Genomic DNA, 27,735 nt, shown 5'->3' with positions numbered 1-27,735 from the left:
AATTATACTCATTTCAATCAGAAGTTAAATAGAAAAAATAATGGATGGCTACTTTGATAAATAAGGTTTATTAAAGTAAATGTGGTCCAGTTAATGAATTTTGGTTATGTGGAAGAGACTGCTGTATATACTGTATCCCACTTTACTTTGTTTTTTTACAATTAAATGTTTTATTATTTTTTCTTATGCTTAAAATGTTTCATGTCAGTACACAGAAATGTCTTAATTCTTTCTAAAAGCTGCATGGTATTTCACTATGGATTTATCTCATACATTATTCTCTTGGGTTGTTTATAGTCTTCTGCAAAACAAGGATGTAGTATTTATCTTTATACATATACTTTGTGCATCTGTATTATTTTATTGGATCACTTTTAAGTTGAAAAGTAAATTAGTAAATTCCATTTGAAGAGAGGGTATAGATTAGCAGTGATGTTGTAAAAGTTATCTATATGAAGAATGCGATTTTTCTTCTGAGACAGGGTCTTGCTGTATAGTCCAGGCTGGCCTGGAGCTCATGTTCCAACTCCCTCAGCTTCCCAAGTGTTGGGATTATAGTATGATGCACCATGCCTGGCACTGAATAAGGTGATTTTTCTGGTAACTTCCCTGTTTCTAACTATAAAATAACACAACTTTTAAAAATTCTGTTTTTTCAAAAACTACTACTACAACTTAGAGGAGAATTGCTTGTTAGCTGTATGCTTTCCTAAGTCTTGTCTGTGACACCTGGTAACACTGACAATGAAGATTTAAATCTGCTACTGGTGGAACAAAGAAAAGGAAGTAAGATACCTTCTCACTGCTTTAGAACAAAGTCAGCTTTTTATTGTTTGCTATTCATCTCAGACTAACCCTAGCAGGATGTGTCAATGTTAATGTCTATATACTATGGGCGTGTGGTAGTAATAAGAGTATCTGAAATACTTGAACTTCTTATCCATAGTAAGATCAGATTATTTTACTACTTCATGTATTACCTAAATAGTTAACAAAGCTGTTAGATACCTAAGTTACAGTTACAGATTTTTCAGCTCTATTTAACTCTCCTGCTGGGCTTACATTTTTACTGCCTCTTTGTATCCATACTATAATGGGTTCAGGGTTTAGGGAAGGAGTAAGTATGATGGCTATTTTTGTCTCCAAATTGATGTTATCATTGGTTTTTATAACTCAACCCCTCAATCTTAAGTGAGTTAATTATATAAAACTTGGCAGATAATAAGAAATTTATAAATTTCTTAAGTTCATGAATAACTTCTGCTGTGTTCCATTTTGCACAGTGCCTTGGTAACCTAGCCAAGGATTTTCTGCCTGGTAGTTCTCAGCAGATCAAGAGCTGGAAGAATGAGGCCTACTCTTGGTCAGAAATTGGTTTCAGCCCAGAGGTAGGAAATTTAGATGGGGAGGCAGTGGATCAATCTGCAATCAACATGGAGCTTCAGGATTTATTCAGATAGCAAAAGGTTGTACATAGATTCCACTCCAATGATAAAAATCAGAATGTTCCAACAGGAAATTTAATAGAAGACTACATATAAAAAATAGCTGTAAGCTTTTTTTTGGTGTGGTACTGGGGATTGAACTCAGGGCCTTGTACTTGCTAGGCAGGCACTCAGAGGGGAGCTGTGCCCTCCCCCCAGTTCTTTTGGTTTTAGTTTGTAAACAGAGATAGGGTCTTGAGTTTTAACTTTACTGGGTTGGCCATGAACTGTGTGTGGTCCTTCTTTGACTCCCCCACTTGCTGGGATACAGGCAAGCATGGCAAAGGATTTTTGTTTTTTTTAATGGGTTGTATCTACCAGCAATTCTGTCTCCTGGTATCTTGTTTCTTACTATATACTTAAAAACACTGGAGCTTTGACTGTAGATAGATAGTGGTAAATCTAGTTATTCTCTTATTTTTCTAAATAATTATAATTTTTAAATGGGAATGGTGTCATTGGTATATTTCTATTAAAAATCTGTAATAGTTGGATATTATTTTAAAAAGTGTACCAGATTACATCAGCGGACTTATCACAATATAGCTGTCCTATGTAAGGAAGTCTTATTACAAGAATGGTCTTTAAGCTGGGTGCCAATGGCTCATACCTATAATCTAACTTACTCAGGAGGCAGAGTTCAGAGGACTGCAGTTTGAGGCTAGCATGGGCAAATAGTTGACAAGACCCCATCTCGAAAATACCCAACACAAAAAAGGGCTGGTGGAGGGCTTAAGTGATAGAGCGCCTACCTAGTATAAAGTCCTGAGGTCAAAACCCCAGTACCGCAAAAAGAAAAAAGAATGCACTTTAAGCTGGGCATGGTGGTATATGCCTATAATGCCAGCACTCAGGAACAGAGGCAGAAGGATTACAAGTTGGAGGCCAGTTTAGGCTACACAGTAAGATCCTGCCTCAAAAACAAAGGTCTGGGGAATGTTACTCGGTGGTAGTGTACTTGCCCAGCATGCATAAGTCTCTGGGTTTGATCCCCAGCATTGCAAAAAATAAACCAAACTAAGAATGCTCTTAATTATCTGCCTCACCACCCTCTCATCTCCCCGCTTTTGTTTTCAAAGAGAAACTGGTAGTTTGGGTAAATTCAAGGCATCTTTAAGTGAAAATGTCTTGGGGAGCCCCAAGGAGCTGATGAAGCTAAGTGTGCCTTCGTTAGTGTATGCTGTTCAGAACAACATGGCTTTCCTAGCTCTTAGCAATCTGGATGCAGCAGTGTATCAGGTAAGTGGCATTAATAATAATAAAAAGCTCTGAATTTTAAAAACGTTTTTATGGAGAAAAAATTTTTAATTTTTTACTGGCATCAAGTATTTTTCTCAGCTCCGTTAATAATATCAGAAAGAATCTAATTGTATTAGAGACTAATATCAGCTGAATTTATTAATTCATTTGTTTCTAGGTGACCTACCAATTGAAGATCCCTTGTACTGCTTTATGTACTGTTTTAATGTTAAACCGGACACTCAGCAAATTGCAGTGGATTTCAGTTTTTATGCTGTGTGGTGGAGTCACACTAGTACAGTGGAAACCAGCCCAAGCTACAAAAGTGGTGGTAAGAAATAAAATGCATACCATAAATAAAATAGGAACCATCCTATCTTATACACTTTAGGCTTGTACATTTCAGACCAGTCACACTGATGATTTCTTTGATTTAAGATGCACTTGTCATATACATAGGCATTATGTAATTACTAGGATAATATTCACTGGCTTTGTTTCTTAAACAAAAGTAGTAAAACATATCAGAGATGAAGTTACCCAACCTCCTTTGTTTTACAGGTGACAAAACTGAAGTCCAAAAAGGTGAAGTAACTAGTCCAAAGATAGTTAATAGCTAAGTTGTGGCTAAAACTGTGCCAGCTTCCACAGTGTACACGATCAGAACTTCTAGATTTTTGACATTTCAGAAATTCTGGGCAAGATTTATTCCATCTAGTTTTCATTCTCCTCAACTCAGTCTCTTATCCTTTGGCACATATTCCTGTTGTCAGCAGTAGGAATGACCAGGGAGGAATGTTCTGAGCACTAATAATAAAAACAGGACAAAAAAACCAAAAAACAAAAAACCTTTTCCTTAAAGGTATCAAGAGTGTATTTTAAGGTACATATCTTATTTTATAAAATACTATATGCTTCAACAAGTCATTTCCCCAAACAGAAGCAGGAAGCAAAACTCTAGTGAATGATTTTCTGAAGGTCAGCGGTTTCCCTGTATAATGAATATTCTCCTCAATTTTTAGCAAATGGACTATGTTTCTTTTAGGAATAGAAGGCAGCTGGGAATGTACACAGAACTGGTAAAAGTAGGAAGCCTTCCTTTTATTAATTACTCTGTAGCTTGGTAGAATTTCAGAAAATGAATTTAGATTAGTAGTTGTTGCCTTCAGATGATGTGGAAGCATGCTTATATATCTGGTGACATTTTAAAACATTTATCAAATATACAACTACACATTTGACTCACCTGTAGAACTTCAGAGAAATAATTATTTGGGAAGACAAGCATGCTAAATGTGAATTTTAAGTAGTATCTTGTCATTAGAAAAGGTGTTCGGTCCACCTTCATAGGTAATATGTTTAAAAGCTGTTAACTAAAGCACAGTACAGGGCTGATTACTCTACTTTGGGCCATTCTAGCAAGCTGCAGAATGCAGCTTCCTGTAAATATCTTTCATTCTTCTTCATTCTTGTTACAATAACTCAGATCCCTACTAACTCCATACGATGAGCTTGTGAATGTTTGAGGATAATGTCACAATCTGGCTCTGCAGGTTCCACCCCCCCCCCATTTAAGTAACACTATTGTTATTTCCCATGGTATGGTTTCTAGACAGAACCTTCCAGACTCTGCCTTCTGCACCAACACTGCCAGTGTCTCTTGTAGATACATTGGTCTGTCATTGTTTCTCAGTGTTCTGAAACTTCTATTTCTGGATGCTGTCCTAGTGGGTTTGACTGAGGTATAGGTTGATGATTAGCCCCTTTGTTCTGAATTTTTTGGGGGAGCAGGGTGTCCATTTTATAATTGACTATACAGTTTATGTAGGCGTGTCAAATAGTTTGACATATTCGAATGTCCTGTGTAGTGGGTTTATTCTAAACTGCAGTGCAAGATGTGTTTGTATTTATGAAGCTCATCTTGTTAGCATTGGGTCATTGCTCAGCTGCTTGAGTTCTTTCCAGTTTCTTATCCATTGTTTGCTGTCCTTTGAGTATTATGCTTTGTAGAGTGGACAGATGTCTTCTGGGTATTCAATTCTGTGGCTGTAGCATGTAAATTCTCTCTCTAGCTTGATTTGTTTTTTTTTATTGTTTTATTATTCGTATGTGCATACAAGGCTTGGGTCATTTCTCCCCCCTGTCCCCACCCCCTCCCTTACCACCCACTCCGCCCCCTCCCTCTCCCCCCACCCCCTCAATACCCAGCAGAAACTATTTTGCCCTTATCTCTAATTTTGTTGTAGAGAGAGTATAAGCAATAATAGGAAGGAACAAGGGTTTTTGCTGGTTGAGATAAGGATAGCTATACATGGAGTTGACTCACATTGATTTCCTGTGCGTGGGTGTTACCTTCTAGGTTAATTCTTTTTGATCTCACCTTTTCTCTAGTTCCTGGTCCCCTTTTCCTATTGGCCTCAGTTGCTTTTAAGGTATCTGCTTTAGTTTCTCTGTGTTAAGGGCAACAAATGCTAGCTAATTTTTTAGGTGTCTTACCTGTCCTCACCCCTCCCTTGTGTGCTCTCGCTTTTATCATGTGCTCAAAGTCCAATCCCCTTGTTGTGTTTGCCCTTGATCTAATGTCCACATATGAGGGAGAACATACGATTTTTGGTCTTTTGGGCCAGGCTAACCTCACTCAGAATGATGTTCTCCAATTCCATCCATTTGCCAGTGAATGATAACATTTCGTTCTTCTTCATGGCTGCATAAAATTCCATTGTGTATAGATAGCACATTTTCTTAATCCATTCGTCAGTGGTGGGACATCTTGGCTGTTTCCATAACTTGGCTATTCATTTGTTGTTTTTGTGAAACAGGTCTTGGTACATAGTCTAGGTTAGCCTAGAACTCACTATTGTAGCCAAGACTGGCTTTAAACTTGTGAGCCTCTTGCTTCAGTCTCTCAAATACTGGGATTAACAGGCATGCACCAGTGTACCTAGTTTGATTTTTTTTTTTCTTGCTTACTAAAACATTATCTCTCAACAATTTCTATGGGTCAGGTATTTGAAGTTAGGTGGTTCTAGCTGTAGTTCTCTTATAAGGTTGCAGTGAAGCTACTGGTTAAGTCTGTAGTAATCAGAGGCTTGATTGGGGGTGGAGGATCTGTTTCTATGTTGGTTCATTTATATGCCTGGCATGTTAGTGCTGGTTGCTGGTCTAGCTTGATTTTGTTCTGTTAACTAGCATACTTCTATATGAGCATGTATTGTACCTTTTTTTCATTAACAAAGGTGAATTTTACTGAAATTTAACCACTTGCTGGGCCCTTTCTTGCTACTTGTGTTTTATTTTGATCCCATTCAAGTGTCTCATTTTTATTCTTTCTTAATGTGGTTGGATTATGGTTTGTCCCCTCTGAAACTCTTACTGAAATTTGACTTAGATCATGGTGGTATCGGGAGGTGGAAGCTTTAAGAGGTGATTATTTCGCTAAGGGGGATTAATGCCTTTCTTGAAGGAGTGGGTTTATTTTCTTGGGAGCAGATTGTTATGAAGTGATGCTGCCTGTTGTGTTCTCTCTGGCATACACCTGTTGTCCTGCTCTGCCCTCATTGTACTGTCATCCTCACTACATTTCTATCTTGTCCACAGAGTTACTATGCAAATCTGTCAGAATCTCTATGGAATTCCCTTATTACTTAACTCTAGGAATCCTTTCAGTAAGGAAATGTGGTATGTTCTACTCTTTGAGAAGCCACACTATTTTCCATTGATAACTATTAAACTTAAGTGCTTCAAATAATCAGGAAGTCTGTTCTAAAATTTCACTGGTAATCAATATAATAACTATAATCAATACTAGCATTACTCTGAGTGCTGTGCATATGTTAACTCACTGACTTTTTGTGATAAAGAGACTTCAATTTAGTTTATTTAGGTAGGTATTATAATAGCAAATCAGATGTCTTGGACATCAGTTTTCTTAAATATGTTTATAATTTTAAAATCATTCACAAATAAAATAGAAACTAGCTTTGGGTAATTTTATTTTCTTGTTATCTAACAGTGTATTATCTAATTCAAAAATTATACTTCTCTTCAAGAATACTTTTTTTTCTTTTATTCATATATGCGTACAATGCAAGAATACTTTTAATGTTTTATTTTTGCAAGCCTCTGCTTATTCTTGAGTTTTCAGTTTCTTGATATTATTTTTAAATGCCTGTTTGCATTGTTTTTATGATCTGTAAGTTCAGTACCCTTAATTAATCATGTTCATTTCTTTTTAAGGCTGATTTCTTCTTCTTCTTTTTTTTTTTTTGTCTTTTTTTGGTGGTACTAGGGTTTGAACTCAGAGCCTCTTACCTTCTAGGCAAGAGGTCTGCTTACTTAAATCACACCCCCTTTATGTGTTCTTTTCACAAGAACCTCACAAGAACCTCATTCTTAGAACCTCTTAATCCCTCTTGAAGCTCTTTCACTAGTCATGGAATAACTAAGCTAATTGAACTTTATCTTTTTTGAATTTTGATTTATTCAAGATTGGTGCACATGTCTCTTAACTGTGCTGTGTCTGGCTGTCACTCATGCTGAGATGACATTCCTGCTTCTTCCTAAATTTCCATCATGTTCACTTCACCAGCCATCAGTTTCTCATCAGAGTTAAGCCCAGTGAAGCAGTTTCCATCACTGTTTTTCTTACCTGTATAGATTGGGTTGGCTTTAGCTCAAGCAGTTACTTTCTCATGCTGGACTTTCAGCCTAACTGTATAGATTAAACTGACAGGAAAGCAAGTCAGAAATTTACTTGACTCTATTTTTAGCAGTATGGTAATATCACACACTATGATTTTTTCATATCTATACTCATCTTGTAATTTGTAATAGGAAAGCATCCATATTAATCAGTTTAGTCTATAGTGTAGCAGTGGCTCTTAAATTTTTATATACATCAGAAGCAACTTAAAACAGATTACTGGGACCATCCCCATAGTTTATGATTCAGTAGATCTGGAGTAGGGCCTGACAATTTTCATTTCTAATAAATTCCTAGGTGATGAAGCTGTTGCTGGTCCAGGGACCATATTTTGAGAACTACTGGTCTACAATGTCTTCTGTTTCTCCTTTTATCTTCATACAAACATTTTAGACCAAGCTTTCTCTCTCAGGTACTTACTCTCCTTACATTAGGCTTATTTATTTTGAACAAGATATATGCATCCTTATTAAAATGTAGTCTTGAATCTTAACACTCTAATTTCAGTGATACAATTGAGATAATACCTATCTCTTAGGAAAGGCAGATGAAAGCTTCCATGGGTTAGTTTAGGGAAGAAAGAGAAAATAAAGTTGAAACTGTAGATTGGGGCTCCAGATACATGCTTATGTTGGCACTTGTCTCAAAGTATTATGATTATATATACTTACAGTTCTCTTCTATACATGAAACTATTTCAGAACTGCTTATCATCACCTTCTTTATTACTCAGTATATAGCAAAGATTCTGGTAAACACAAGGTATACTATAAATATTTGATAAAAATTAAAGTGGGGATACTCAAATGCTAGCAATTCATCCTGTAGGTGATGGGAAATAAGTAAGTCCAACAGTTACCATTTTGAAGACTGATGCTATAAGGGTTTCAATTAGGGTGGTGGCAGAAATTAATATTAAGAAGCAGATGAACTATGCAAAATTGTGTGCCAGAGTACGTACTACTATTAGGAAATAGGTATACATGTTATACTTTGCATATGCTATGTGGTTTGAGGTACACATTTTCAATTTAAGTGTTCTGGTTAATTTCTAGATTGATCTTTTTATTTTGTTTGGTCCTATCTTATTCTATAGACTAGCTGTGTTTGATATGAAGTTTACTTTTAGTAGAACTATAACAGTTTCTTGTGTTCGTTTGTTTGGACTGTTGGGTGAATTGTACTTGTTAGTCACTGAAAATAACTTTAAAAATTAATATTGCAGGTGGAACAGAATCCATTATTAGGGTTTGGTGCAATAGCTATTGCTGTATTATGCTCAGGATTTGCAGGTATGTTGTGAAAGCATTTTATCCTGCTGTCACATTTTTTTTGAAAACATTAATGGATTTAGCTTATCTTGCTTTAGCCTGACAGTATTTTCCATTAAAACTTTATCTTCTTACTTACTGTTTTGTGTCAGCTATTGTGTGAGAATACACTTCTGTCATCCTTGACCATCTCAGTCCAGTCAAGAACCCAAAAGTAAATGAAAAAAGACCTCTGCAAATGGAGGAAATTAGCCTTCAGAAAGCGCATTATGTCTTTCCATTGTTCTGGAACTGGCATTGTCCTGAGGCTAGCCTCTGCTGCTGTAGGTGGTTAATGTTACCAGCTGTGTGTCTGTTTTGCCCTACAACCTCAAGTTCTTCCTCTTCTTCAGCAGACTGAGAGCTGTGGAATAGAAAGAGGAGGTGGGTGCAGTTGTACCTCTCCAAAAACGGAAAGGAACATAAAATCACTAATATCGACAACCAGGGAAGTCTGGGATCACATGTATAGACAGTCACTCTGCTAATGGATCAAATAAAGACAAGAAAGTATGAATATTCCCAGCTGTGGTGGTGCACTGCTGTAATTCCAGCTACTCAGGAAGCAGAGGCAGAAATCTCAAAGTTAACAAGACCCTATCTTAAAACAAAGTTTTAAAGCAAAAGGACTGGGGGTTGGGGGCATGGGTTAAGAGAAAGAGTGCTGCTGGGCGCTGGTGGCTCACACCTGTAATCCTAGCTACTCAGGATGCAGAGATCAGGAGAATAGCAGTTCGAAGCCAGCCCAGGCAAATAGTTCTGTAAGACCCTATCTTGAAAAACCCTTCACAAAAACAGGGCTGGTGGAGTGGCTCAAGGTTAAGGCCCTGAGTTCAAGCCCCAGTACTGAAAAAAAAAGTAGAGTGCTTGTTTGTGAGGCTCTTAGTTCAGTCCCTAGTACTGGAGAAAAAAAAAAAATAGTACGAATGTTAATGTGTATTAGTGTAATGTAAGAAATTGTTTTAGAAATAGTTCCAGCAGGGATGAAATTTAGAGCTCTTTCTTAGTAAAGAATATATTAGATAGAACTATATGTTTATCATTTATCTTTATTTTACATGTTTTAAGAGTTAGGATTATTTTTATTTTTTTATTTTAGGAAAACAGGATATGGAAATAAAATATAGCTTATAAATAAAATGTTTCAAAAGAAACAGGAAAATCTGAATTTAGGAATATACTTAATTAACCACAGTATGCTAAAATTTTATTCTTAGGAGACAAAAAAATTAGGAACAAAAATTGAGACACCCCTAAATATACTTTTGATTTTGAACAATATTTTTGGACAATTAAATGTTTACATCTGACATTGTATTTACATTCAGCCTCTCTATAAACAAAATCAAAGGTGAAAGTAAGAACAGCCATTTTATGTTTATTTCCATTGTCTGGCTATTTAAAAACAATCTTGTTGTTTATTGGACTTTTTAGTTGATGAATATCATAGTACCAATTAGTAAGTTTCCAATGTGGTACTGATAACTAAAATCTTTAATGTCCTTGTTAAACATGCATTCATTTACAGTAGTGGTATGTGACTTTTTGGGGAGTCCTGTATTCCTTTGGATTATCTGGAAAAAAAGTCTATAGTCTATAGTCTCACAACCTCAGAAAAATGCACATCCAAAATTTATTACCTAGTTAAGAGTTCATGGTCCTTCTGAAAAGGAAAATGGCTTCACTCAGCGCAAGTTGTAGTGAATTGTTTTTTAGTTGTGCCACTTGGAAAAGACTCCCAGTGGTGAATTTGTAGGTTATTTTGCAAAGTTAGGAGTATTCATTACCAGGCAGATATTACAGTAGTATGATTTAGATAATTCATTCCATGAATTGTTTTTCAGATGACCAAAGCAAGTATTTTATTGGCATTTGTGACCTCAAGGGAGTAGTAGACAGCTTTTGTGACTTCAAGGGAGAAACTGTTCTTAACAATAATTAACAACCTCTTGTCAAAAGTAGCATATGAAGTTCCTTCTTGGTTATTAATATGTGTGCTCTGTAAAAGTGCAAATTGGTGATGTTCATTTTATCATGTGTCAAAAACCTACATAATGTATATTTCACTAATGTTACGTATGCTTATTTCCCAAATCATATGCTTTACATATCTTCAGGGTTCTTTGTAAATGAAAAACACTTAAAATTAATTTATAATAATATATTTAGTATTGTCATGTCTTATTTTCTTTCAGGAGTGTATTTTGAAAAAGTCTTAAAGAGTTCAGACACTTCCCTTTGGGTTAGAAACATTCAAATGTACCTATCAGGGATTATTGTGACATTAGTTGGCGCCTACTTGTCAGATGGAGCTGAAATTAAAGACAAAGGATTTTTCTATGGTTACACATATTATGTCTGGTTTGTCATTTGTAAGTATCTAGGAATTAAAGATTCTAAGTAGATCCTTACTTTTTTTTTTAAGTTAGATGTCTGTTTTAAGCCTTTATAGCATTTTGAAATTATTCCTTTGATACTGTGAGTACCACTTTGAAAATGTAATTTTGGTTTTATTGACTTACTTTTGTGGCATAGCTATCCCAAAGCAATTTTGCCTTCACCATCAAAAGAATCTCATGTGCTAGCAATAAATGCATAAAATTTAGTAGGACCACATAGCCCTTTGGGCATTTTAGAAACAAAGTTAAGTAGGAATTACTACTCAATTTTAGTAGATTTTCATTTGACTGCTACTAAGGAAAATAGTGTTTTCCTTTTCCTAGCTAAATTAGCGTGGCATCTCTAGGGATGAAAATTACCTCACTATTATGCAGTGTTTCATTTATTTGAGTATTAAGATTTTATTTCTTTGTATTTCAAGTTCTTGCAAGTGTTGGAGGCCTGTACACTTCTGTTGTGGTCAAGTACACAGACAACATCATGAAAGGCTTTTCTGCAGCAGCTGCTATTGTCCTTTCTACCATTGCTTCAGTGATACTATTTGGATTACAGATAAGTATGTCGTGGTTTGTATTAAATCCACTGTTGACATGGGAGAGGCTATCACTTCCATGATTTATTTTACCTTTTGTAAAAGGGGCAGTTGCCACAGTGTTTATAGAAATTCCGAATTTTGTTACCATAATTTATTCTACAAGTGCGGCAGTCCGTGGTTGTATGGAATGTAAGCTGTCCTTAGGCTGCTTAGATGGTTCTAGAGCTTAAGCTGAGGGGTGCTGGTTGTATGTGAAAGTGAGGGGGCTACTTGGCTACTACAAGGAACTTTTCCGTAGTCAAGACCTCCCTGTTCCTGAAATACTAAATATAAGATGACTTGAGTGAGTAGGGGGAACAAGTGGCCTTCCATGTCTAGGTTCTGTATCCCTAGATTCAACCAATCATGGATGGAAAATATTTGGGAAAAAATTGTGTACAGACCTTTTCTTCTTATCAGTGTTCCCTTATAACTAGTTATATAATTAGCATTTATATTGTATTAGGTATTATAAATAACCTATGCCTATGAATGCTTTTGAGTATACAGGAGGATGTGCATAAGGTATGTACAAATGCTGTGCCATTTTATACATGAGATCTCAGCATCTGCAGGTTTTGAAACCTGGGGGACCTGGAACCAATTCTCCATGGATACTCAGGGACCACTGTAGTACAACTAGGTGTTCAGGGAGAAAGAAACAAAAGTTGAGGAATTGATTACTTTCAGCAGTGGAATTAAAACTATAAAGACTTACTCTAAGGAAAGTAGGAAAAAAAATACCTCCTCTCCCTCTTTAGCTTGTATGGTCTTGTTGTGTACTTAGTTGGGTAGAAATTGGTTTTGGAAATATAATTCAAATGTAGACTTTCTTTCGTATTTTCTAAAGATAGGTGTCTTTGTTTTAGGGTGCTTTTAAGCTATATAAGTCATTTTCCTCACTGACCAGTTATTATACCATAAAATAACACAAGCAGAAAATCTGTTAAATGTCTGCATTAAATAAAAGAAGTAAACCTGGCCTGTATTACATTGTATTTTAGAATTGACTTTTGTTATAAATGCAAACAGAGGAACACCAATATTGCAGAAAACTTAGAAAACCATTTTATAGTATGGTTCAAATTCTGCCTGTACTATTTATAAGCTGTGAAGCCCTGGGAAAGTTATATAACTTGTGTCTCAGGTGACTGATTTCCTAGGGTTGTTGTCAGGTGATGTGATTAGAATAGTGCCTGGCACATAGTAAAGAAACTTTATAAGGCTAACCACTTACCATGTCACTGTTGGTGACTTTCCCTTTTTCTTACTTGATTTGGGTGAACTTTTAATTACAGTTCTGATCCATCCTTGTGTTCAACATAATCCTTTTGTCTTTGTTCCTAAGGAAAATTTGGTAACAGTATAAAGTGCTTTTGGTCAGTGTGGTCTTAGCAATCTTTCAGTTAACTATTTAGATGTAAACTGCCCCACCCCCTTTGGAGTCAAAGCTGGTGTTTTCTAGTTAAGAGTGAACTAATATTGTAGTTTGATATAGTTTCTCTGCAATAGAGTGTCCTATTGTAGACTATATTGAATATGCTTCAGCTTTTTTCTTTTTTTGTGATACTGTGCCTGACACTTGCTAGGTAGGTGCTGTACCTCTTGAGCCACTCCACCAGCCTTTCTTGTGTTGGTATTTTGAAATACCAATAGGGTCTCCCTTTTTGCCCAGGCTGGCCTTGAACTAAAGTCCTCCTCATCTCTACCCTGAGTAGCTTGGATTACAGGTGTGAGCCACGATCATCCAGCCATGCTTCAGTTTTAAACAGAATATACAGATTTGACATAAGCATTTATTTATATAATGGCTACGAGTCAGATTTAAACAAGATGTAATTCAGTTTATTGTATCCTCATTTTCAGAATTAAGATGAAAAAAAGGTTAAGTGCAGCAGCATGTGTAATTTTATACAGTAAATCACCCCTCATCTCATATTCAGAAATTTCCAATGGTCTTGCTCAACTATCTTTTACTCTGAGCTTTCACAGGTTTCTGTGAAAGTGGAAAAGCTACATCTGCATTTTCTTTTGTATCCATATAGTTTTATATTATTTACACAGTTCCTTTAAATTTATTTATCTTATGGAGAAGCTGTTATGCTCTTTGTAACAATAGTCCAAGATAGCCATAATTGTATATGTATGTATGTAATTTTTGTACTTTTTTATTTTGGTGGAACTGGGTTTGGACTCAGGAATTTGCACTTGAAAAACAGACACTCTACGACTTGAGCCACAAAAACAGACACTCTACGACTTGAGCCACACTTTCAGTCCATTCTGCTCTGGTTATTTTGGAGATGGGATTCTTGGAAACTATTTGCTTAGGCTGACCTTGAACCATGATCCTCCTTATCTTACCCTCCCATGTAGTTAGCATTACAGGCATAAGTCATAATAATGTTCTTGAAAAGTATGCATTCAGTGATCATTGATCATCATTCCCTTGATTTTACCTTTTTCATTTTGGTAGAATGGATAACTTTTCTAAATCTTACCATCATAAAACAGAACATTAACTTTTATTTATTTTTCTTATGACCTGATAGTGTAAACCTACCATTAAAAATTTTTTAAAAACTTAAAGCTAATCATTGTTAGAGAATTTCAAGGGTATAAATACAGATTAAACTTATTTTTTTCCTTTCTCCAGCACTCACCTTTGCTCTGGGAACCCTTCTCGTCTGTGTTTCCATATACCTCTATGGATTACCCAGACAAGACACTACATCCATCCAACAAGGAGAACCAGCTTCAAAAGAGAGAATCATTGGTGTGTGATTTGGAGCCTCAAGTGATTCCTGCTGTGACTGAACTATTGCATTAAACTAGAGCCTTAAGTCAATCCCAGAAGGTAGCTTAAACAAATAACAATAATAAATGAACTGTATAGCATAAAAATCAAGAAGGATACAGAGATTCAGTGTGGGCCTGTTTAGGGCCAAGCTGTATTATTTTAGAAGAAGCAATTTTATTATGTGTATGTGTGTATATATACATATATATATGTGTGTGTGTGTATATATATATGTATACATATATATATATAACGTACACACACACATATATATATATATATAATGTACATAAAAAAGTGTGGAGATGATAGGATATTTAAGAAATCATTCAAAACTACAATATTCAAGTAACAAGGTTTGGGACAATGTTTAAGAGTTAAAGTGCCAAAGCCATTTCTGTACTAACTGTTCTCTTGTTCAGGTACTGGTGGGGGAGGACAATCCCTCCTTATTCTCCAATTTCATGTACAGTATTTTGTCCCAGTAGCAGCAAAGACCTAGCTCTTTTTTTTTTTAATAAAAGAGGAAGAAACAAGGCAGGCTAGTTCAGAAACAAACTGAATGTGTAGATTCTCACACTGAATCTACTTCATAACTTGGAAAATGATTTCTGGGTGGTGACTGGGTGGTGACTGAGAACCTGTAGTGCAGTATTTGTGCCATTCACTGTCTGAGTCATATTTCTTTGCTGTTAGATGACAAAATTTAGTAGACAAAAATTTCTACTGTCACTTTTCTACTTTTTTTTTAATATAAAGTATGGTTAACTGTTGGGCTCTCAATAACTTGTGAAATTGCAGTGTTTTTTAAAAAAAATTCTATAGTGTTAATGGGGAAATTCAGCAATAAACCTAATTTATTTGTACCAGCTCTGTTTCATCACTTATTTATGAATATAATTCATTAAGATAATGCAAAAGCATAAAAATTTGAAATGTTATTCTTTTTTTCTATGTGTGGAACTGTATCAAACTAGGTTCTTTCTTTGCACATAACCGCTACAACCCAATTTTCGTAAGCCTTAAGTCAAGAAAGGAATTTATAAGGACTGCAGTTGGGCTACAGGACTCTAGGTTGTTGGAATTAATGAGCAATCTTTCTAGGGAGCTGTTTTTGTGAAGACTTGATTCTAATATTACTGTCCCTCTATCATTTCACTCAAGATGGAATTACTTAGGAGTCTACAATTTCTCCTAAGTACTGGAGAGTGATACTGGACATGTAAAACATATCCTGAGTCTACATTTTTATTCTGTGGTAAAGAAATTCTAATGCTACTTTAAATAGAAAATTAGCAATCTGGAAGCTAATTTGATTAAGATTAAGAATGAATACAAGGATGAGTCTTTTCTAGGACTAAGAAGATAAACAATTCTTGCCAATGCAAAATAATGTTTATTCCAACTGGAGAAGCTTTGGTTCATTCTAATTTGTCTTTCTGTAAAACTAGATGGCCACTGGCACTCAGTCTATTTCTATTGGCAACATAAGAATAAATTGTAGCAAGGTCTGAATGGAGACATAGGCAAAGGATGGCCATGCTGATCAAGAATATCAATCACATCTCACTCATTTTCCTAAACCAAGCCCATATTATCCAGTCACCCAAAATATACCTTAACAATATGCAGAAGCTTAAAACCTCCATTTCAATGGTTTAACTAATGGACCACATTTTATAAAAAGATCCTAAATGCAACGTACAAGTAATACCTTGCTATTCAAATATATTCAGTCCCTGAGTTGATTTAGGAATTTACTGGTATATATCAGCAAAAAGGCTTATTTTTAATCTTATATTTGTTCATAATTAGCCACGATTAAAAGAAAATTAGGATCCACCTACCCTCCCTTTCACCATTTGATAAAAAACAGTGGATCATCTCAGTAACGAGATGAGTTTATGGAAGAATGACACTAAGAGATCTCAAGGCAGAGTTTAAATTCTGAATTCTTTACCCCCATTAGACAATAATGTTGAGTTTAAGAAGATTTAACCTAGCTTTTCAAATGTCTAATTAGTGCCTATTGACAATGAGGGAACTCACATGATTTGTTTTTAAGGATAAAAATTATATTTTGGTACAGAATGAAGCTCAAATTTTATTATGAACAAGACATGTAAGAACAAATAATTAGATTCATTTAGCACTTAAAAAAGCCATTTCAATTAGAAATTACATCCTACATACAGGTATTATTCCAAGAAGTTTCATTCCATTGGCTAGGACAGCACGAACAGCTTTGAAAAGATGAAGTCTGGCCTACAAAATAAAGAATGATTAAATGTTCCATTCAATATTAAGGCTAGCTGTAAGTAAATAAGAATGATCTTATAAGTAATTCTTCTAATTTAAAGTAGGAACAATGTCTCAAAGTGCCTTAGAGTTTATGGTAGGCAAGGGAAAATACATTGTAGCATCCCTTACACTAAAACTGGTATAGAAAGGGGTGTGGAGTGGGAGTGGCAGAATTTATCCCTCAAACATCTGATGTAGGGAAATGTGTTTCAGTCTAGTATTTTGGAAAGTATATAAACACTAATTGTCATTGGCAGTTGTAATCATTATCTGAGTTAGTAAGTATATTGCTGGAGTTAAAACAACACTTTCAGAAAAATTTACAAGATTGTTATTACTAATCTTTGTAATATTAGTCTGAGACCGCTAAGGATTATAAAGAAAACATTCAACATAGCATACCCCAGCCACGTCAGGAGGACTGTCTTTTATTTGGAGTGTTTTGTGTGCCACAGCTGCAAGATGACTGAAACCGAAAGAGATCATGAGGGCCAGTGGTTAATTTCCTGTGTAACAAATGAGCTTGATCTTTCATTTTGCTCACTCAACTTAAAAATAAATCAAGGCTTAGAATCACTAAAGAAGGTATCCAAAGTTATAAAGTTGAGACTGCAATTCACTCCTTTTCTAAAACTGAGCTCAAACTTTGGATTTGGTTCTACTACCAAGTGGCAGATTCTTAAGATTCCAATTTTACAAATGTAGATAGATACACTTTACAAATATAGGTCACTCCTTTCTAACAATTCATTTTTTCTTATTTAGACAGCCTTTACAACTAAAGGTATAATATGGCCTGGCCTTTTCCCCTCTGTAGAGTGAGGAGGTGGGATAGAGACTAGCTGTCAATCTACTCTGCACACATACTGGCCGCTTTCTTAAAGCACCTGTTCCATTGAAGTAGGGCAACAAGTAGAACAATGTGCCAAAGAAATGATGCCCAGGAGATTCCTTTAGTGAGCGACATTTCGTAGGATTTTCTGACTTCTTTACCTCTATAGGTCTAAGTAGAATTTAAAGAAAAAAAATCTTACTTACATCTGAGGGAGTTAGAGTAAGAAGTATAATCAAGGAAACAGTCCCAGGCTGACAGTGGCTCAAGTGGTAGAGCACCTGCCTAGCAAGCATGTGGCCCTGAGTTCAAACTCCAGTGCCATCAAAAAAGCAAAAACAGTCCCACCCATGACCTTTCAGTCTTAGAAGTTCCAAATTAGGTGATTATTTGGACATAGTGATTACTTCTCCAAATCAGATACCACCTTCTTCAGGGTGTATGAGACCATATTAAATTCTACTTACTCTCTCAAATTTATCAGCCAGTTATGTAAACTAAACTTAAGGGAAAACAGTCTCAGTAAGTCTCTGATTTCAGTACATTTTTAATAAAAGGAAAATTTCCTTTCTTAACCTTTATGGGAAGATACAACTACTGTTAGTAGACTCAAACTGCTATTCAAAGCTTTTAAAATAACCATGACAAGAATTCTATCAAAGTGTCACTGATTTGCTTTCCAATTCATTCTCTGCCCCCTAGTTGACTGATTTTTCTGTACCTCTGCTTAAAATCCTTTTATAGACCCAACTACCCAGAAAAATAGTCTAGATGGCTAAAAGGCCAGGACACACATAATTTCTTATCCCTCTAATGATTATGCTTGTAGCTCTTGGCTTTCTCCCCCTTCCCAGCTATCTGCTTCTGATTAATATCTACTGCTTTTCCCTGAGACGCTCTCTTTGATCTCTCAAGGCTGGCTGGGCTAACATCTCTTTCATTCCACTCTTACGACACATGGCACTGTGCTGTAACTACCTATCTCACTGTCAGTTCCTAGTCACTTGACTACAGTGATTCTACCTTGTATCATTTGATGAAAAAATTAACATGAATTGCTAATTGGCAAAGATGAAGCAAGAAATCCTGTAACTGAAAGCAAAAACACACCGATTTTTAGGGCAAAGGACTTACTTATAGGAAACCTTTACATGAAAGAAATGTCTTGAAAATACAAAGATTATAAGTACCTTAGAGTTAGAAGGTAACTCACAATGTGCCTGGGTTGAAGGTCCTGAGATGATTTATAAAGTACCTCATCAAACCTAGAAGATGACAGGAGCAGTTAGCAGAGACAGACTTGTGCACATGTTACACTAGGTTGAAATGTTAGGATGTTAAAAGACATTGGATGTAAAACTGACTTCACATCATATTAATATCCTTCAGAACTAGTCCAGAGTAAAAACTTAAATTATGGCTGTTAAAATGAATGTACAAAGGCTAGCAGAGTGGCTCAAGCAGTAGAGCACCTGCCTCACAAGCATGAGGCCCTGAGTTCAAACCACAGTACTGAAAAAAAAAATGAATATACAAAGTCTCCAACCATGCTGAATAACATAATTTACAAACTAGCAAAATCTACCTTAAAGGCTAAGAAATCAGGTTGGTTTTATCTTGTCTCTCAAATTAGCTGATCCCAGGAAAAGAACCACTGACCACTGATAGCAATCAAAGAAAGCTTCCTTGTTCAATAACCACCCACATCCTTTTTGGATACTAATCTACTGAGATTAGTCTACAAGATGTAGTCTCTTGCCACGTGTCATCAGGCAGACAGATGTATTTTGAGACCATGCACTGAAATCACAAGGCAAGTGAAGGAAAGTTGGTATATGGAAATGGTGCACAAAGGCAGGGTTTTTCAGTCTTCCTTATCACAGAGAGCAAGAGATGCTTTTTCCCAGAACCCAAAGCTTATGCTTTTATCAAGCTTTACCAGACAATGGACTATAGGAAGCAAGGAATCTTTGCCTACTTCAGTGGTGATAATATTTTCAAGACTCAAAGACTGATCTTGAGTATCAGCCTAATCTGACCTCTATCTGCCCTCAAAAGCAGACAATCACTTTTTGGGCATATCTTTAAGCAGGTCTAAAGGCAGTCACTGGACTACTGATTCTAGTGATTAGCAAAAACATCAACCAACAGTAAACTCAATAAAGAGAAGCAGACTTGATAATACCAGGAAACCTTCATACCTGAGAAGATGCTGGAGAATTGAAACAGACTGTGGCTCTTGTAAACAAGCAGTGTTGAAGTCATTCAAATAACCACATCCAAAAGTCTCTTCCAAACTGTTATCAAAAGTTTACAGTTAAAAAAATCCAAGGACATATAGATAATATACTATGTTAGGATTTGATGCCAACACTGTTTGATCTGAATCCTCAATTTTCCCTAAGTAAATGTAGGTAATAGGATATCCTTTGGCAGAGTTATTCTTTGGCAGGTTATTATACAAAATAAGTTAATATACACAAAAGCATTTGTTACATAAGTGCTTAAAAATTTTTAACAACAGCAACAGGAAGTTGGTCTTCGAACCACTAGCCTCAAGAAGGATGGCAGCACCCTTTCTTGTTGCCTTTTCTCACCTGTGGAGCCTAGCATGTGTGTACTGTAAGAAAACTCCTGTGTCCCCACGACTCTGGAATACACGATCCCAGCTGAACTGATAGTCAGACAAGAGTAAACCTCTGAAGTCCTAAAATGAGAGTAAATCTTCAGCCCTGATATCTGTTCTAGCACCAGCCAAAAAAAATCTCATAGGAAGAAGTGTTATCAGACCTGAATGATAAGCGCTGCCAGCCCGATCTTCTCTGCAGTTTCCTGTGGGTTCTCAAGTTCTTTAGTTGCTGAAACAATGACAGCCAGCTTTAACCTACAAGACACTCTACCAAAATCATGCACTGATGTGAAGAAAAAGTAAAGCTGCTATAAATGTATGCTGATGGCCTGGAGGTGCCTACGTGATACAGTGCCTGGTTAGCAAGTACAAGGCCCTGAATTCAAACCCTCTACTTAAAAAAAAAAGTTTATGCTGGCAATGAAGAACACAGAAGTTTGCAGTGGGCACTTTACTTTCTGAATTTAGGCTAATTTACCTGCCTACGTTTCCCCCTTCCTACATTAAAGGGAAGAAATATGAATTTATTTATTTACAAATATCCCTTGTAAGATGTTAGACACAGCTGATACTTATATTTCGAAGGGTAAAGGTTAGGAAAGTCACATCAACTTGTGACTTGTACCCAACTAATAACATAAGAATTTCACAGAATGACCCAGACAACAGAATGCTAAAGCTGCCCATGAAAAGAAGACTGAGATCATTCAATTCAGATGATTAAAATGAACAACTGGCACTTTAAATCGCTAAAAGCTACCTTCGACACAGTCAGTCAAAGTTCAGTGGAAAGAGAGTTACAATAAATTACATTATCCCAAAATCCAGCAAAACAAAAGTGGCATGAAAGGATGACTTTAATAGCAAAAAAATGAATTCACTCTTAATGGAGGCCATGTTCTGTAGCATCCTTAATCGAATCTCATTTAAGACATCTTCCAGAAAAGTGACATCCCCTCTTCGTGTCTTCATTCCCTTAACAACTCCAAAAGGCACGTGCTGGCACCTGAAACAGGAATTTGTCAACCAAAAGCTAAAATGAAGCTAATGAACCAAGTATATATTTTCAGACAGTGGCTTAAACTTTGAATCTCATATTAGAGTTCTTAAAAATTAATAAAATGGAGGATGTGATTTGTTGCATGCAAACACGAGGCACAGAGCTTCATTTTACTGAGATAATCTCTAGCGTGTGATTAAATTACTAGCTGTCTTTACAAGGAGGAGGAGACGGGGATTAATATTATCAGAAATCAAAACCCTGAGAGTAGAAGTCTAATAAAAATACTAATTGGTATAAAAATACAAAAATCAAATCTGCTTTTCCACAGTACCATCTTGAAACAAACTGAAGTGTGAATGGAAATCTAGGTATGTTTTCAGACTTGGCTAAGTAAGCAATTAAGAACTACGCAGACATACCTTTCTGCCCAGTCATAACCCATAATCTTCAGCATTTGGAACACTTGCTGAAAATGCTTTTTTTGGCCTTTATCTGTCTTGGAAGAAAATATATTTAAAAAATTTAAAAAGTGGTAAGTTAATATACAAAAATAGATTGGACCTAAATCAGATCAACATATTAGAGTTTGACAGACTAAAATCATTGTCTATCAATATGTTTTTAATAAACACAAAACCAGATGCCACTAGAATAGTGTCCAAGCTGGGTTCTCTACAGAAGAGGGAATAAGAGCTGCAGCAGTCCACTGGGTAAGGAGAAAATATGAACTTTAATCTTCTGAGTATTCTATCTAAATTTCTTCTTTTTTAGCTGTTATCCAAGAAATCCTAAGCAAAACTTTTAAAAGATGGTTGACAGTAACCTTATTAGCAGAAAGGGAGGCTGCGCATGAAAAGGAGGAAGGGAAGAGATTAGAATACCACTCAGCAATAAAAGGAGTAAACTAGGGACACAACACTGCATGGATGTCAAAGGCATTCTCCATGGTGGTTGATAAAAGCTAACCTCAGCTAACTTCCTCATATTATATGACTGCACTTATGTAACACTATCAAAGTGACAAAACTTGTGAGAGAGAACTAGGTTTGGGTTGGAGGGAGGGTGTGCTTAAGTGGCTGACCATGGTGGAAATAGTAGTTAACTATTTCTGTTAGAAAAAGTTCGATATTCTGAATGTGGTGACAATTACACAAGTCTATACGTGTGATAAAATTTCATAAAGCAAAACCACATAAAAGTGCATGTAAAAACTGAGAAAGTTGAATTAGATATTTATGAATGTCAATTTCCTGATACTGACAAAGTATTACAATCACGTGAGATACTATCTTTGGGGGGAGCTGGGTGAAGATACAGAACACTGAACTATTTTGAAACTTCTTGTAAGCCTTAAACTATTTTCAAATAAAAAGTTTTTAAAAAAATAATTATGGTACAGTGACCTGTACATACTCATTTCATAAAATGATTTTCCAGATTTGGTTTTTTGTTTTACTATGAAGCAATGTGAGCTTTTTGATTTTTAAGTATTTTAAAAACATATTTTAAACAGAGTTGTCTACCTTAACTACTACTCTTAACACTACTACTGAGTGTTGAATTCTCTCTGCAGCTTGACATAATTATTTTCCTATAGTGTTTCTACAAGGCACCCAATTTGTATTGCTGCAGTTTTCATGAGGTAGGGGTCATAAATTTTTGTTTTTTATTGGGATTACTTACCACATAAATCATTGTATCAAAATTATACTTGTCCATTCGATCTATAGCAGCAGCAAGATCTCTGAAAAAATGAACATAAGTCAATAATTACTATCCTACAGCCTGGAGTATATGAACTATGCTTGTATCATTCTGATATACTCTGACACAAAAACCTCACAAAATTAGGTTTGAGAAAAGAAATAATAAATGCTCTGGAAAAGTAATAAAAAAAAAAAACCTCAAAGATAAATAAACAAAAGTGCTAAAAGAAGTAAAAAACTAAAAAGGTTTGGGCAAAGTATCCTGTAGGCAAATGTTTTATAATTAAGGCTCTATTGAAAAGAATTGTGTAATTGTAAATTTTCTGTAATACATTTTCTTAAAGAACATAATCAAAATATAGGTGATATAGTAGCTAAAGAGGTATCTTTTTGCTACTTTTCTATTAATACTACCAAGGATTTTTAAACTCTTGAATCACTCAAAAGCCATACCTCCTTTCTAGTGTATTTTAAAAGCCCATGTATATTAAAAAAAATTCCACTCACCTCTTATATCTCTGGTTAAATACAAAATACTTAATTTGTACATAGTATGAAATAATGAACAATAAGACACAAACTATGAAATTTTAAGTGAAAGATTATCTAAATATTGAAGTTGAACATTAAAGCTGTTTCTGGTTAACAGTATTTGATACTGGGAAGTCTCGTGACCCACAAGCTTGTCCTAGAAACCTAACTTGGGGCAGCTAGAAAGGACAAAAGATAGAAGACAGACATGCAGAAAGTTGGGGTCAGATGTGTTGGGCACTTGGATGGAGATGCACAATAGCCTCGTTACTTCTTTTTTCCTTCTCTTCTTTTCTCTATTCTTTAAAAACCTTACTTCTTTTCTATTCTTTAAAGCCTTTCTTCTTTTCTATTCTTTAAAGTCTTAGTCCTTAGACTCACACTGTCCCATGTTTTCTTTAATCTGTAGCATAATTCCTGAAGTCTTGGTCCTTAGACTCGCAGACACACAACAGCAGCCACTCCCTTTTGCAAGCAGACAGCCAACAGCAGCAGCATCAGCAGCAGCAGTATCAACAGCCAACATCCAGCTGTTGGCTCCTCCTTCAGCAAGTCTTTTACATACAGTGGCAAATATGGAGGTGGAGCAACAGTTCTTGGGGGAGGGGCATGACATTGTAACATGAGAAACCTGTGATTGCTACTTTCTAAACATAAACATCTTAGGAAAAGCAGGCCAGGCATGCTGCATTTTGGCCTCACCCCCTTTTGTGGCTGGGGCCATGACAACTCAGCCTGCAGATTATTTGACAAAGCTGTGCTCACTCCCTTCTGTAGCTGGGGCTGTGTCAACTCAGCCTTCAGATTTCTGAGCATAACTGTGCTTATGTCAAGTTCTCATAGGCTTCCCATAATCTGCTCCCCACAGAGAAGATTAAAATGTTGGAGATCACCAAATTGTCATCAGTGCCTGCCTCATGATCCAGACCTAAAAAGAATGTACATTCTCAATAGAGGCACAGCCTGGGTTTTGAGGGGCAAGAGAACCTTATAGCCTAGATATGTATATAATATACAGAGACACACAGCCCTCATAAAATTCTTGAGGGCTGACAATAAGGAAAATATGGTTAAAAAGTTACTGAGAGGGTTTATAATTTTTTTTAAAAGGCTAGGAAACACTGGCATAGATTATCACAAAAATATCACAAATACAGAGCCCCATTACAATTTTTCTATTTGTGCCAATGACAAAACAGAGAGAAGCTTCCTAAACTAATGAAAGAACAAGAGAATACAAGAAACAGTCCTAGGTTGAGTTTGTAGAAACTGAGTTTGAAGACAGTAGAAGTGTGGAGTCATGTAAGTTCAAGTCTCCTATTTTCACAAAATAGGGAACCTGACCTAGAGAGTGGTGTCAGAACAAAAATCAATGTCTCCAGCCTCATAGCCTGTGTTCTTTTCAGAATTCTCCTGTGCTTTCCGTTATTAACTCCTTTAATTTAGATCCTTACATACATTATAAGGAAGCTACTGTGGCAAAGGGACTTGTTTTCCCAAAGAAAAGAGAAAATAAGGTAACTGGGGTGTCTTATTGCTATAATCCCAGCTATTGGGGACGTGGAAGCAGGAAGATTTTGAGTTCAAGGCTGGCTTGGGCAATGTTAGTGAAACCCTATCTAAAAAACAACTTACAAAATAAAAGGGCTGGGGCTGTGGCTCTTTCCTAGCATGTGTGAGGCCCTGAATTCAATTCCCATTACCACAAAAATAAAACTAAAAATAAATTAGAACAAAAAGATAAACTTCAGGTGTTAAGGTAAACATATAGAAAAATCCAGACATGGTGATAGCCTAAAAAAAAAAACACCAAATCAGGAGAGTAGTAGAGACTTTCTGGCGTAGAACCTCTGTCCTAAGAGGACATTTCTTTTTCCAAGTAAAAGAACAGGTTTAGGTGTTGAAAAATCTACACCTAGTGATTGTCCTCAAAAGATCAAGATAGTTGCAGTACTTCTGACAAGGAGTTTCTACTCTGAACGACATTTTTAATAACCACTATTCAAGAATTTCTTTAATTTGTCTAGGATAATTACCTGGCACAAGAAGTTTTCTACTACATGTATTTTTTGTATTTAGAAAAAAGACTATGTCTCTTAAACATGTAGGTTCTTCTTACTTCCTAATTCTAATTGCATGGGATTGATAAAAGGAAAATGTCGGGAGTAATAGAGAGATGAATTCTCTAAGGAGCAGTTAGAAAACTTGTTTGCTTAAATTACTGGCAATAATGACAGTAGTCAATAGTAACAATAAAATATCATTATGCTATAAAAGTGCTATGTGAAGGGACTGACACGTGGTCAGTGGCAAAGGAAGTGCTAGTGTAACAAAACCCTAGGTTTGAGCCCCAGTACCACAAAAACAAAACAAAAGTGGTTTGTGACTAATACAATACTTAGACCTGGGAGACACTAGAGCCTTTTGTCAGCAACACTTGGATATGGCCATGTTTGCTTAGTGTCCTACCTTGTCCTTCCTATTAGCTTTATCCCAGAAATCATGTATGCTTAATAAACTTGGTTCTTAAAGCAGAAACTGCTCCCTTCCATAAGGTAAGTCATAGAGATAAGTAAAAAAAACATAAACAACACACTGACTTCTCCTCTAACCTATTTTACGATAGTCATAATTAGGCCTGGCATTTATGTGCATGAAAGATGGTCTTTAATGTGTGAAGGCACCACTGAGTTAATATGGTCACCTTTTAGTATATATTTCCTGCCAACATGCAATTGTAAAAGTACTTAACAGTTGATTATGAAAGACCTCAGTTTTATAGTTTGTAGAATAATATATTCTGCTGTAGCACTGAATGATGTCCAATGACGTTTAACAAACTGTAGGTAGTTTTTGGGTCACTTTTATTATGACATTAAATCTTTCTGGATCTGTAACTGGTGATAAATAGGAACCCAATAAATATTTTTAAATATGAAATCAATAGATTTAAAACCTGCAACTGGAATTTGTAACAGTTGTGAGGATAAAAAGATTGTCTTACATTAAACTTTGAACAAAGAACATAAAGTCATACACATTCTGATGTTTACTCTTACAGACGCTACAAACCTGGTTGCATAGAGAGAAGTTCCATCACTTCTCATCACAGTGCAGATGGAAGAGGGGTCACCATTCCCGGAGAGATCCACTACAGCAGCTCCTTTTCTAGAAATGCAAAAAAGTAACTCTGAAGCAACACAGAGTAGAATATCTACTCTGGCAAACCAGAAGCTATTCTTTCACTCAAGTACCATAATCAGTGTTAATTCAAACTATAACCAACAATAGAGAAAAAAAATCTAGAACTTAAAGAACTATGGCTGAAAATCTATTAAAAGTGGGTATGACATAATTAATGTTTGGCTATCCTATTTTCTTTTAATCAGCAGCACAGGATAAGGTAGCCAGATAATATCTTTAAAATACCTAGCTGAAAAACGAGATCGCAACTGCAGCTTAACTATGAAATATCACAAATTCTTGTAACTCAAATTGATATAGCATTCAATATTGGACTAATTTTTAACATGCCAGAAAAGTACTCCTGAATATTAAATACCATAGAATTTTATTATTTTTTGCCTGACAAAAAACTGGAACGAGTATAAGATAACTAAAATTTTTGCCTTAAAGATTTTAGTATTTTTCCTTAAAGACATTATTGAGGATGCCTCTAACTACACATGTATTTCCATGTCTTCCTTATAAAGATGTCAAGAGAAATTTTGCTTTTGTACTATGAAAAGTGACACCTCTAAGCATCTGGTTGGCTTCTATATTACAAATGCCTGAAACTACTTTTTAAATTTGTTTAGCTAACAAGAAGCTAAAATTTGAATTAGAAAGCAACTGGGGAGAGAGAAGGGAAAGAAATATAAGGCATCCAAATTGGAAAGGAGACGTTATCTTGTCTTTGGTTGCAGGCAATGGATCTTATATATGGAAATACCTAAAGACTTCACCAAAAAAACTCTCAGAAAAAACACAGTAAACATACAGGATATAAAATCAACAAACAAAAATCAGTAGTATTTCTATACACTAATTTTGAACTATCTGAAAGTGAAATCAGGAAAAACATGCCATTAACAATCCACAAACAAACAAACAAAAAAGTCCTACAAACCAACTGTATAAGTATGTAGGAATAAATTTAACCAAGGAGATAAAAGATCTGTACACTAACAACTTTAAAACACTGATCAAAGAAATTAAGACAGA

The 27,735-nt window shown here is 35.7% G+C and overlaps 2 protein-coding genes across 5 annotated transcripts in view; one reads left to right on the top strand and one right to left on the bottom strand.

Annotated features, from left to right (window-relative positions):
* Slc35a1 (solute carrier family 35 member A1) overlaps positions 1–15,378 on the top strand; it is a 29,003-nt gene extending 13,625 nt beyond the window's left edge. For both annotated transcript variants that reach the window (XM_020163803.2, XM_074078493.1), the window contains 6 exons: positions 2,564–2,723; positions 2,902–3,054; positions 8,651–8,717; positions 10,931–11,107; positions 11,557–11,691; positions 14,366–15,378. In XM_020163803.2, the coding sequence (XP_020019392.2) occupies positions 2,564–2,723; positions 2,902–3,054; positions 8,651–8,717; positions 10,931–11,107; positions 11,557–11,691; positions 14,366–14,493 (820 nt within the window). In that variant the 3' untranslated portion in view covers positions 14,494–15,378. The remainder of the gene's footprint in view (positions 1–2,563; positions 2,724–2,901; positions 3,055–8,650; positions 8,718–10,930; positions 11,108–11,556; positions 11,692–14,365) is intronic.
* A 1,184-nt stretch (positions 15,379–16,562) lies between these two features.
* Rars2 (arginyl-tRNA synthetase 2, mitochondrial) overlaps positions 16,563–27,735 on the bottom strand; it is a 51,528-nt gene continuing 40,355 nt past the window's right edge. For 2 of the 3 annotated variants that reach the window (XM_020163801.2, XM_074078474.1), the window contains 10 exons: positions 26,584–26,679; positions 22,958–23,018; positions 21,694–21,770; positions 21,153–21,277; positions 20,433–20,500; positions 20,240–20,349; positions 19,844–19,939; positions 18,833–18,907; positions 17,213–17,276; positions 16,563–16,774 (listed from right to left, as the gene is read on the bottom strand). In XM_020163801.2, the coding sequence (XP_020019390.1) occupies positions 16,688–16,774; positions 17,213–17,276; positions 18,833–18,907; positions 19,844–19,939; positions 20,240–20,349; positions 20,433–20,500; positions 21,153–21,277; positions 21,694–21,770; positions 22,958–23,018; positions 26,584–26,679 (859 nt within the window). In that variant the 3' untranslated portion in view covers positions 16,563–16,687. The remainder of the gene's footprint in view (positions 16,775–17,212; positions 17,277–18,832; positions 18,908–19,843; positions 19,940–20,239; positions 20,350–20,432; positions 20,501–21,152; positions 21,278–21,693; positions 21,771–22,957; positions 23,019–26,583; positions 26,680–27,735) is intronic. The other variant, XM_074078465.1, reaches the window with a different exon arrangement.

Source organism: Castor canadensis, chromosome 1 (assembly GCF_047511655.1).
Source record: "Castor canadensis chromosome 1, mCasCan1.hap1v2, whole genome shotgun sequence".
Lineage (NCBI taxonomy): Eukaryota > Metazoa > Chordata > Mammalia > Rodentia > Castoridae > Castor > Castor canadensis.
Note: the sequence above shows the minus strand (reverse complement) of the source record. Positions and strands in the feature narration are given on the sequence as shown.